The sequence below is a fragment of the Cyprinodon tularosa genome, unplaced genomic scaffold (assembly GCF_016077235.1).
Source record: "Cyprinodon tularosa strain WSP-4 unplaced genomic scaffold, ASM1607723v1 ctg226, whole genome shotgun sequence".
Classification (NCBI taxonomy): domain Eukaryota; kingdom Metazoa; phylum Chordata; class Actinopteri; order Cyprinodontiformes; family Cyprinodontidae; genus Cyprinodon; species Cyprinodon tularosa.
Genome location: NW_024038844.1, coordinates 188,908 through 201,109, shown reverse-complemented (window position 1 = coordinate 201,109; position 12,202 = coordinate 188,908). Strand labels below are relative to the sequence as shown.

At 38.0% G+C, this 12,202-nt stretch overlaps 1 protein-coding gene across 2 annotated transcripts in view; it reads left to right on the top strand.

Annotated features, from left to right (window-relative positions):
* Window positions 1–855: 855 nt before the first annotated feature.
* Window positions 856–12,202, top strand: part of LOC119784453 (E3 ubiquitin-protein ligase SMURF2-like) — a 98,747-nt gene continuing 87,400 nt past the window's right edge. Inside the window, exon 1 of one of the 2 annotated variants that reach the window (XM_038286505.1) lies at window positions 856–1,317. In XM_038286505.1, the coding sequence (XP_038142433.1) occupies window positions 1,266–1,317 (52 nt within the window). In that variant the 5' untranslated portion in view covers window positions 856–1,265. The remainder of the gene's footprint in view (window positions 1,318–12,202) is intronic. The other variant, XM_038286504.1, reaches the window with a different exon arrangement.

The window sequence follows — 12,202 nt, the reverse complement described above, 5'->3', positions numbered from 1 at the left end:
TGATGCAGATTGAGTCACAACATTTGAAGCAAGCAAAGAGATCCATAAATGGCACATATCAGAATGGGAGTGAACCCATATTTCTAAATTTCAAGTTTATGTTCTTTTTAACTCTTTGTGTTGTGCTTGAAATTTTAAAACTTCTTCGAGGTATGTGGAACAACAAAGCACACATATCAGTCATAATTAGGACGGTTAACTGTTGAATAATATGATAAAAGCAAATCTTAAATTTTGATTCTTAAACATTAAGGTTTTTTTTTATGCCAATAATTTCGCAATAATAACAATAATAAAATTTTTTATTTCAAATGCACCTTACTGGACACTCAAGGTCACCATACAAAAGATAAAAACATAATGGCAGAAACAAAGCTAAACCATTTAAAAAATACATTTAAAATCATAGTTGGACATGTGGAATTTGTAGGTTTAATATTTTTGCCCTCCAGAAATAGAGGAAATATTAAAAAAATAGGGCCACCCTCAGATTTTTTCATTTTTTTTTTTAATTGCTGAAACCTGTTTGTCTTTTAGTTTAATTTCAGTGCCTTATCAATCAGTATTTTTGTTTTTTGTTTATTTATTTTTATTGCTTTTTTGAGAAATCTAACTAGCTTAATAAAACATTCAGATAGTTTTTATATATTAAGTGTTAGATACAATAAATAGAAAAAGAACAAAACAGAAAAACAACTGCTGTATCCAGGTTTACATTCATAGATAATCCAAAGTCAGAGTTAACTTGAATGCACCGTGAAAGTTCGCAGCGGCCGTAACAAACTGTGTAGAAGCGCATTCGGTGGGTGAACTCCTCTAACCTTACCGGATATAGTCTGCCTTTATGCTGTATGCCTGCAGCGGCGCTACCTTTACAGACATCTCCAACTTCAGTTTGAGCCGCTCGGGCAGCACAGACGTCTGTCCGGATGGAGGACTAACCGCTCACCTAATCTGGGTCACTCCTCTTTATATGACCCGCAGATGGGCATGTAGCTTCTTGTGTTTCTTCTAAATATTACGCCTCTATTTTCGTGCTAAAATGGGTTCCCTTAGCATGTTTATTCACAGGGGTCTGATTGTGAGAGCATTTTGTTGCTTGCACAGTCAGCGTGATTTGCTATGGTGATACTACAGGAAGCTAACCCCGAGCTAGCCCAGGGATCGTTTTTGGGAGATACCTTTTTTTTTGGATAAAGCCACACGCTAACGCGTGAATCAGACACTTGTTGTTAACCTTCATTGAAGTGGAATATCGAAAGGGAATGTCGAACCAAGGAGTTAGGAGAAATGGCCCAGTAAAGCTGCGGTTGACAGGTAAGCAGAATTTAAACCCCCCTTCTTACACCGCTTAGTTATGCTAGCAAACTATTAGCTTGGATGCTAGCAGTTCTTACTAACGTCTACTGGCTGTGAAAATCTAAAATATAGTGGAAAATATGATCATAAACACATTTTATACATTTGGAATATCGTAACACAACCAGTAACGTTATCCTTAAGGGAATGAGGTTTAAAAGCAGTATAGTGAGTGCTGTTTATGAGCCTGCCTTGTTAGCAAACATTAGCTTGGAATAAGCTGCTATTTAGTGACATAACCACAAAATTAATGATTAATATTCAATTATTTTATCTTTATCATCATTTATGCTTTTTTAAGCGCAAATGCATTTCAGCTGTGCAATGAGAATTGTTTTTTGCAATACTTTTAGGAATATATTTGCTTGGCGTAGCGTTGTTTTAAACCTTTTAGATGTTGCAGCAAAAATATGTTTCTTCCATTTAACCAGATCTGTGTGTGTCATTAAAGTACAACATTTAATGCCAGGGAATCCTGGTCAGGACGAGCGGCTACATTTCTTATTTAGATGGATTTAAATAGTTAACGCAGGGCAAAAAAAAAAAAAAAAATCTATATTTACTTAAACAAGAACTGGTTAGAATAGAAAAGAAACAAACCTGCATTTAAGAAGATGATCTATAAAGGACATATCTCTGCTCAATCCCCTTTTTTCCTCCTCAGTATACTTTGATTTTATCTTTGGAGGGCACTTTAATTCAATAAACAATCCAGAAACTACAAGCCGCTCTGTGGACTTTCTTGGGTTTTCAAAAAAACAAAAGCCAAAACAAAAAAGGACCCACTAACTTATACCTACCACTTGTATACGGAGGAGGATAAGGGCCACTGAAAAAAATTAAAAAGTTAACTGATTTTTAAATATTATTTCAGTTTAATATGGGAAAAAGGTTAGAAGTCTGACTTTAATCTCAGAATTTTGACTTTAATCTCAGAATTTTGAATTTAATCTCAGAAGTTTGACTTTAATCTCAGAAGTCTGACTTTAATCTCAGAAGTAATCTCAGAAGTCTGACTTTAATCTCAGAAGTCTGACTTTAATCTCAGAAGTCTGACTTTAATCTCAGAAGTCTGACTTTTTTTCTCAGGATTCTGACTTTTTTTCTCAGGATTCTGACTTTTTTTCTAAGGATTCTGACTTTATTTCTCAGAATTTTGGATCTTAATGTAGATGGGCACCATGAAGGAAGAGATGTGCGAGCACTCAGCTTCACTGACAAAGATGTGACTTGTTTGGGAGGGCCAGTAACACATCGGTGGAAAATGACGGAATTAGGTGACTTTTTACCCGTCTGAGGGATCCCCAGTGATACCATTTAATTAATGGAAGAACAGAAGGTGATTAAAACAAGAGAGCTAGTTTAGTCTTTAAAACAGACATGGCTATGGCGTGATGCTGACATGTTTGTTAGCTGTCAGAATTCAGTCAAAATTCTGAGATTAAATTCAAAATTCTGAGATTAAATTCAAAATTCTGAGATTAAAGTCAAAATTCTGAGATTAAAGTCAAAATTCTGAGATTAAAGTCAAAATTCTGAGAAAAAAGTCAAAAATGTGAGATTTTAGGTCAGAATTGTGAGGGGAAATAGTCACAATTTTGAGGAAAAAGGTCAGATTTATGAAGAAAAAAAGTCAGAATTCTCATATTATACTGAAATAAAATTTAAAAATCAGTTAACTTTTTTAATTTTTTCTGTGGCTCTAATCCTCTTCTGTACTTTTAAAGTGCCAATGTTCTTGTTAATTTATGTCGCTTTAGATTATTTCCTGTTTTTGTGAAAGCTTTCTAGCCATGTCCCTGTCTGGGCTAGGAAAAAAGTGCTAACTTATCAAATAAGTAGATTTATGACACGTAAACAATGGGGTTGTCACAGTACTAAGAAATTAAACAAAATTCTTATACCGCATATAATGATTTATACCAACTTTGATCTATTTTTTTTAAGCTACGAACAATAAATTTAATAGCAATAGGACAAATGTCAAACTTTCCCAGTTTAAACAAGGAAACTTTTTAATTCGGAATAGTTAATTTTTTATTCATTTTTCTTTTATTAAAGCTGAAGTCTGTAAGTTTTTAAAAATCACTTTTTTGTCATATTGGCTAAAACTGTCCCTATGCCCAGACAGCAGTATATGTGATATGTAACCTGTGAAAAAAACTGCTTCAATTGGTACCGCCTACTGCCTGTATTTCAATCTGGAAAGAATAATTCGGGACGAGTCAAAACAACCAATCACAGCCAGAGGAGCGTCTGATGGAGTGTCAATCACAGCTCACACACGCTGAATCCCGCCCCCTCCCCCCTTCTGGTCGCATGCGGTAGCCGCGCAGATGCTGTGAGAGGGGTGGAGCTTGGAGGTGGGGCATGAGTGAAGCAGAGAGGGTGGGGGAGTGACGTGAAACCTGTTTTTCTTCAAATTTTCAGTCGAAGTCTGCTCTCTTCTCAATGTTACAGACTGCAGCTTTAACAACAATGGAAGGCTAAAACAATGGCAAACTAGTTGACTGATTAAAATACAAATTTCATGTAAGATGACGTTGTTTTGTTAGAACAAAACTAACACTTTCCCCCCAAATAAGAGTGCGAAGGGGATAAATGAGTAATCTTTGATAAAACAGGTTAGTTCGTTTGAGGATTTCCACAGGTATTTAAACAGAAACCGTCAGTAGGTGTTGAAACAATCAAACAGTTGGAGCAAAAATTGCACCCTCGGTTTCCGTTGTTTTAATATAAATCTTTTGAAGTAAAAAAAAAGAATGTGTTTCCCATCTGTAATTTGTCTTCAATCAATAGTTTAAGGCTAGAATCCTGCTGCATATTTTTGCTTTAGCGTGCCATACCTGTGAGTAGACTAAAATGTCTTTCATCTAGAAAGTAATATTATTAAGGAAAACTGCTCCTGAGAAAAATACATGCAGTTCTCATTCTTTCTGGTCTGCCTGGGGTCTCTTTTTCTCTCCATATGGACGATAGTTTTAAATGTGCTGCAGTGGTCTTCAGCGGAATGCCAAGAATGTGAAACCTCAGAGAGCCTTTCCTGATCATAAAGCCCTTCAAAGTGGTATACACATCATTTACAATGACCCAAATTTCTGCTCTTGCAGACCAGTGAATTGACGTCTTGATTTATGTTGCTGCTTGTGTCGCAAGCTTTGCAGATTGGGATTTAGTTGTGGCCAAATGTGATTTCAGATGTCTGTGTAAAACTGGACTGGAATGAAATGTTAAGAATAAATACACAGTCTGTGTGGTGGTCTTTAATTGCATTGTGTGGGGTTTTTCCCTTTGTCTGAAAGAACAGTTTGTCTGGACAAAAGTAATTAAAGGATTATGGTTTATGCTGCTCGGTGATTGTTATTTCCCCCCAACGTTATTTGGTTTTGCCCTCAGGTTTGATCATTGTATTAAACAAATTCAGCTTTTTTAGTGATGAATGTGAAACATTGCTTATGCTGGTGGTCCTGCTTGCATTCTAGCCTTTAGTTGATACCTTGTAAAGGAAGTTTGAGCCAGTTTTCTGACAGTAATAGGGTAGCTTTTATATCAATCATGAAGTGCCAGTGAGAAAAAGATAATACTGAATGTCCTGCACAAGTTATTGGGCCCATTTAATATTATAATTCCCAATTAACAGAGTAAATTAAAAATATAATCTGAAGAAAAAAAAAAAGGTATGTTGCTTTGATATACTGTAAGACTTATTACCAGTAGTTGTCAAAAATGTTAAAGGCAACTGTGATATATCTCTGTGCTCAGTGTAATTGCCAAATGCTAACGTTGTTGTTTTTTTAAATCTAAAAATAAATAAATAAATAAATAAAAAAAAAAAATATATATATAATTAACAATAAGTCGATTATTTGTTTGGATCACTATTTTTTCAAACTCAAAGAAGAAAGCCATGGGTCTTTTAAAAAAGAACGACGTGAGAAGTAAAATAAATGAAAACATCTCTCGCTTCTTAAAAACTCGCACTTCTTGGCAACACTGAGCAGTAAGGATATCCGTGCGATCCATTCTCCCCGTTAGACTCCTGTTGGCAAAGCGTAAGCAGGGACTGACTGGAAGACTCATCTCGGCATTCTTCCTGCTCCCTGAGCGTGTTCCACTCTAGGAGGCAAGGAAATCAACATGTACATTTTTCATCCCCTGTCAAAGTCGTCCTATGTCTATGTTCCTCCTATTATTATATGGATACAAACTGATCCGTGAGTTTGAGCGTTGAAGGGGGCAAAGGTCAGGAAGTTGGAGATTAAAATGAAAGCGCTTCCTTTGGTACAGCTGCCTCATTCTCAGTGGGGCAGAGAAAGCATCAGAAATGACCACTGCCTCAGTAGTTGTCCGCTCGTCGGAAACTCATCAGCATGCGGCTGTTTTTCTAGGTTGTTCTAGGCTCCAAATAGACAGCAAATACAGTGTTGTTACTCAAATGCAAAGTTTATGTTCCACAGGATGTAATGTTAGCATGCTGTGCTGAGCCATCTCAAAACACAGTTTGCTTCTGAAACGATCATAGATAAATTACACAAAAAGACGGTCATGGAGCCAACAAGCATAGAGGATGCTGGTTGAGTAATATAGAGAGTAGGAAAAACTTCTTCACCTCTTATTTAAAGGATTTTTGGATGCTATTGTTGTGAATTCTCCTGAAAAATAGTCAAAGCAGCAACTGGGATGCTATTTTAATTTGAATTATTGTTTTCAAGCAGTGACGTGCGGTCAGGGGAGGCAGGTGAGGCAGTGCCTCACCAGCCATCATGGAAAGAAAGAAAATATATAATCATAAAGTAATTTAAATTGTTATATTCATCCGGTGGTTTGTACTAAAAAATATTCATTTTTCATGTAGCTTCACCAATTTCGATTTTTATTTGTTCAAAATCGCTGAATTTTCTTATTTTCCCATTCAAATGCTTGGAAGCGATGCCGGTGAGGCAGCAGCGAGCTCTGCCTCACCTTGGATTGCGCAACCCCTGGCTCTGCGCTGGCTGCAAAGCGGAGAGAGCATGTTGCTGTACGGCGTCAATAAAATGGTTTAAACAAATGTAATATGTGAACTTATTTCTAATAATTTGGCTTATGTATATAATGTACAGAGCTTTTTGTCACCAACTGTGTTTGTGTAACGTGTTTCGTGTAATGAGCGATTATAAACGGCAGAGAACAAGTTCGAGGTGAGGCAGGCAGTTCTCTTGCCTCATGGCAGGGGGTGCTCAAGAGACTGAAAACATAAGGCAGGAACAGGACGGATCAAGGAAGGCTTTCTTCCCTGGCAGTGATCGCCATTGAGACAGAGAGACTTTTAAAACTGAAGGAAGATAAGGAGGACTTCTATTCATTTATAAGTAAAGGTAAGACAGTAATAACATTTATTTTGTTTTGTTTTTTAAGGAAATGTGTGTTTTGTGAGCTACAGTTTGTATGTGTAAGGATGCAGAAGTGAAACATAACCTGTAAACTGCTGTCAATCTATGCATCTATTTGCAAATCTGATTCTGATGACGTCAGTGCCTCACCAGCTATGAACCTCACCGCACGTCACTGTTTTCAAGCATAGCGTTTAACTATGCTTCTTGGATTGCTCCCTTTAACAACGAGTTGTGTGCACAGGTTTGAATTAATTTTCAGCTTTTTAACAGTCAGCAGCAAATGTAAATAATACTAAAAGGCTCAAATGTAAATACAATTAATCCACCAAATGTCTGGTTAAATGCTCCTCAATAAGATGAAACATAATCACGTGTTTGTAGCCAGCAACAGACCTCTGTCACATTTGTTGCTAATTATTTCCCACCACTCTTCATAAAAGAACTGGTAAAGTTTGTATTTTGTTAAATTGTTGACACTGAGTAGGCTGTTAATCATTATTCACAATTTTTTTTTTGTGGTTAATGTAAAACTTTTGGTAAAAGTCTAACCTAATGTTAGACTGCTTTATTTATTCCCTTGATAAATGCACATTTCCAACTAACGTGCTAATATAACCCACCTCCTCCATTGGTCTATGCTTTTTGTGGGATTGGGTGCTACCAATACCAGCAAACGGCATGATGCTACCACCACCGTTGCACAACAGTTGGTTATGGCGTATACAAGGGATTGCTAGCTGGTGCCTAGCTAAGCCATTTCGTTGTTAAACTGTTAAGGATGGATGTAACAAGAATAGAACCACAGAGGTTAAGAACCAGTAGACATGTTTAGATTTCATACAGAAGTAGACACAATGTCTTATTGCTATTTACAGAATGCCTTTTAATATTGCTTTGCTGTCCAGCAGCTAGCTTTTCTCAACAATTGGATTTTAAAGTCAGATTTTATAATTCAGATCCCCTCTGTACAAGTTCCAACTCACCATGTGCATCTAGTGTTGTGCAAGAGAATCTGGACTGTACAACCTCTTGTTGCGGTACAATTTAGTCACAAATAATCTAACATAAATATTAGTTTGACACAAATGGGAAATGAGAGAATTCACTGTTGAATAAGAAAGCAAATCAATGTGGCTGCTTGTCACAGCATCACTTAGGCTGTATCATGTTTGGTTGTGGCTAAAATGGCTGTAAGTGAGCTCTAGATGAATTGGGTTCCTGTGGTCTGACAACTTTGAGTTAAAATTCCAAAAGCATGAATATATAAAGTGATATAATCCCTTGTATTCAAATACAATGATACACCACCATTCGAGCAGTAAACTAGGTTTCCCCTGTAATGTTATCATGGTTATAACTAAGACACGACAATTTGACATTTATTAGCTGACTGAATATGTATTTCTAATGCCTAAAATACATATTTTGTCAAACTATTAAAATGGCCACAAACTTACAAAATGGCCAGTTAGAATGTGCAAACATTTCTACGAAATGGAGTGTTGCAGTTTTGGATAGAAATGAGATTTTTGAATCCCATTTTAGTTATCGACAAGTGGACAACAGAGAGCAGAGCATTAAAAAGAAAAAAGAAAAAACCTTGCCATACCAGACTCTTCTAAACCTGCGCATTAACTTGAGCGGCAATCTTGTTCTACGCCGTCTCCCTCTCCTTTGCAGCTGTTGTCTTTAAAACATTTTTTTTTTTAAATCCTGCATTAAAATCTATAGTTCAAATTATGTGAAATAGTTAGACTTCCTCTTGCCTTTTTTTACTTGTTAAATCTGGACTTATGATGGCTTTTCATGGTTGTTACGCACATGCTTAACTTCAAGGGAACCCACTCGGAGTTGATTAAGCTAAGTAGCTAGCCATTGTAAAACTGAAAACTGAGAGTTTCTGACCTTAGGTTAGATTAATTTAGAATCAAGGATTTAACACAGTTTGTTAAAACTGCTTTGTGAAAAAGATCTCAGATTTAGAATCAAAGCACCTACACGTTTTCTTTGGGAACCCGACCCAAACTAGCCTAGTAAACTAGCCCCACCCACCAGTGGCCAGAATAATTTTTACCTGCGAGTGGTCTAGCCTCGATCAGTGCCCCAGGCCCTAGAACTGGCTGGCCAATCACAACGGGGAGATGTGTTTCGAATTACTGGATGCAAAGCGGGCAGAGTTTTGAGGGCGTGACGACAAAGTTGCGTGACGCTGGAGAAAGCACAACAAGGAAGATGGCAACAACTATTGAAGAGTTCTCATTTGACTCAGCCTTGGAATCAGTTTTGGAAGGATTAGACTTTGCGTTTTCTTTGAAACGTGAGCAGGAAGAGGCTCTACGCTCATTCATCTTTACGAAGGACATATTCGCCGTTTTACTGACAGGCCGTTTGTTTACACTCCCCCACCAGCTTTCTGTAGCGTTTACTACGTCACAGTCAGTTGCGCTCATTGGTCAGAGCGTTGGCCAATAGGCACAGACATGGTTTGAAAGACAACGGGTTGTTCTCATCAACAATCTTCCGATGTCAAATTCACCGGGGCCAGACTAAATTACACATTTAATCTCACATTTAGTCTCTGCAATTTCTGCATAAGTTTTTCCTCCTCAGTGGTTGATTGTGTTGGGCAGACACGTTCTACTAGTCGGTTGTTTAACGGTTTTGTTTAATCACACATTAAACTGAATCTGTGCTAGGTTCCTGCTGACCTTAAAAAATACATTTTGAAGGTTAAACTTTAGCTCAGTTTCATTATTCATCTATGCACTATTAAATAACCATGCTGTGGTATATTAACTAAATGGTTTGAACATGTTCCAGCTGAAAGTCCAGTTTACGCCAGGCGTTGGTCCATTAATGGGAACTGTTAAGCTCTGCTGACTGTACAATCAGGGAAAGTTGTGCCTTTGCCTGTCTGTTAAGTTACCAAATCATGGCCCTTTTTTAAAGGAAAGTGTGAGAGTACAGGTGCTGGTCATAAAATTAGAATATCATGAAAAAGTAGATTGATTTCAGTAATTCCATTTAAAAAGTGAAACTTGTATATTATATTCATACATTACATACAAACTCATATATTTCAGATGTTTATTTTGTTTAATTTTGATGATTACAAATGACAACAAATGAAAATCTCAAATTCATCATATCAGAAAATTAGAATATTGTGAAAAGGTTCAAAATTGATGGCCCCTGGTGCCACACTCTAATCAGCTAATTAACTCAAACCACCTGCAAAAGCCTTTAAATGGTCTTTCAGTCTAGTTCTATAGGCTACACAATCATGGGGAAGACTGCTGACTTGACAGTTGTCCAAAAGACGACCATCGACACCTTGCACAAGGAGGGCAAGACACAAAAGGTCATCGCTAAAGAGGCTGGCTGTTCACAGAGCTCAGTGTCCAAGCACATTAATAGAGAGGCGAAGGGAAGGAAAAGATGTGGTCGAAAAAAGTGTACAAGCAAGAGAGATAACCGCACCCTGGAGAGGATTGTGAAACAAAACCCATTCAAAAATGTGGGGGAGATTCACAAAGAGTGGACTGCAGCTGGAGTGAGTGCTTCAAGAACCACCACACACAGACGTATGAAAGACATGGGTTTCTGCTGTCGCATTCCTTGTGTCAAGCCACTCTTGAACCACAGACAGCATCAGAAGCGTCTTGCCTGGGCTAAAGAGAAACAGGACTGGACTGCTGGTGAGTGGTCCAAAGTCATGTTCTCTGATGAAAGTAAATTTTGCATTTCCTTTGGAAATCAAGGTCCCAGAGTCTGGAGGAAAAGAAGAGAGGCACTTCATCCACGTTGCTTGAAGTCCAGTTTAAAGTTTCCACAGTCAGTGATGGTTTGGGGTGCCATGTCATCTGCTGGTGTTGGTCCATTGTGTTTTCTGAGGTCCAGGGTCAACGCAGCCACATACCAGGAAGTTTTAGAGCACTTCATGCTTCCTGCAGCTGACCAACTTTTTGGAGATGCAGATTTCATTTTCCAACAGGACTTGGCACCTGCACACAGTGCCAAAGCTACCAGTACCTGGTTGAAGGACCATGGTATCCCTGTTCTTAATTGGCCAGCAAACTCTCCTGACCTTAACCCCATAGAAAATCTATGGGGTATTGTGAAGAAGAAGATGCAATACACCAGACCCAACAATTCAGAAGAGCTAAAAGCCACTATTAGAGCAACCTGGGCTATCATAACACCTGAGCAGTGCCACAGACTGATCGACTCCATGCCACGCCGCATTGCTGCAGTAATACAGGCCAAAGGAGGCCCAACTAAATACTGAGTGCTGTACATGCTCATACTTTTCATGTTCATACTTTTCAGTTGGCCAACATTTCTATAAATCCTTTGTTTTTATTGGTCTTCAGTAATATTCTAATTTTCTGATATGATGAATTTGAGATTTTCATTTGTTGTCATTTGTAATCATCAAAATTAAACAAAATAAACATCTGAAATATATGAGTTTGTATGTAATGTATGAATATAATATACAAGTTTCACTTTTTAAATGGAATTACTGAAATCAATCTACTTTTTCATGATATTCTAATTTTATGACCAGCACCTGTATGTGTGTTCATGTTTGCACTTTTATGCTTATATTTTTGCCTTGTTATTTTTTGGTGCTTCTATTCAGGCTTTCTTGTCTGAATCTTTATAGATGGCAATCTATCTTTGACCTCTCTAAGGCCCCGTCCACACGAAGACGAACCCTGGCCTAAACGCACAAATTTTTCCCCAAACCAGCCTCTCATCCACACGAAGCCGGGGTTTCGAGGGTCTGTAAACGATCTTTTTTTTATTCAGCCTTCAGAGTGGGAAGATTTCGAAACGCCGTTTTCGCGTTTCCATCTTTACGCTCTAACCGCATATTTTTTTTTACACGCATGCGTCATAGCGTCGCCTCTAAACACGCATGCGCGACACATCACAACAACAATGGCGCCGTTGCTGCTAATGCTACTCACCCTGCTGTCGGGCTTACAACAGAATCTTCTTCTTCTGGAATATCTCCAGGAAGAACAGAGCAATATCGACGACATAGTTCAGCACCTGAATTTGACTTAACCATGAAAATGGACCCGCAGGGCAACCATGTATAAATATTAGTGCCATGCCCAACATTTCGTCGCTTATTTTTGCTTTGGCACCACAGCGCCACTTACAGGCCTGGCATACATTTTGCAGCGTTTTCATGCATTCGTGTGGACGCTCACATTTATTTTACGTCTCCGTCTTTACGGCAAACGTTTTGGAAAATATCAGCGTTTCGTGTTCGTTTTGACTTCGTGTGGACGGGGCCTAATTTCTTCTGTTTGCTCTTTTGCCTTATTTTAAATGCAACAAATTGAAGTACCTAGAATCTAGAGTCAGATCTGCTTGTCTGTTTCTATGAATGTTGAAGGTTTTTCTCTAAGAGGTTCCATCTTATTTGCAGCTAATGACTCAGATGAGTCCTC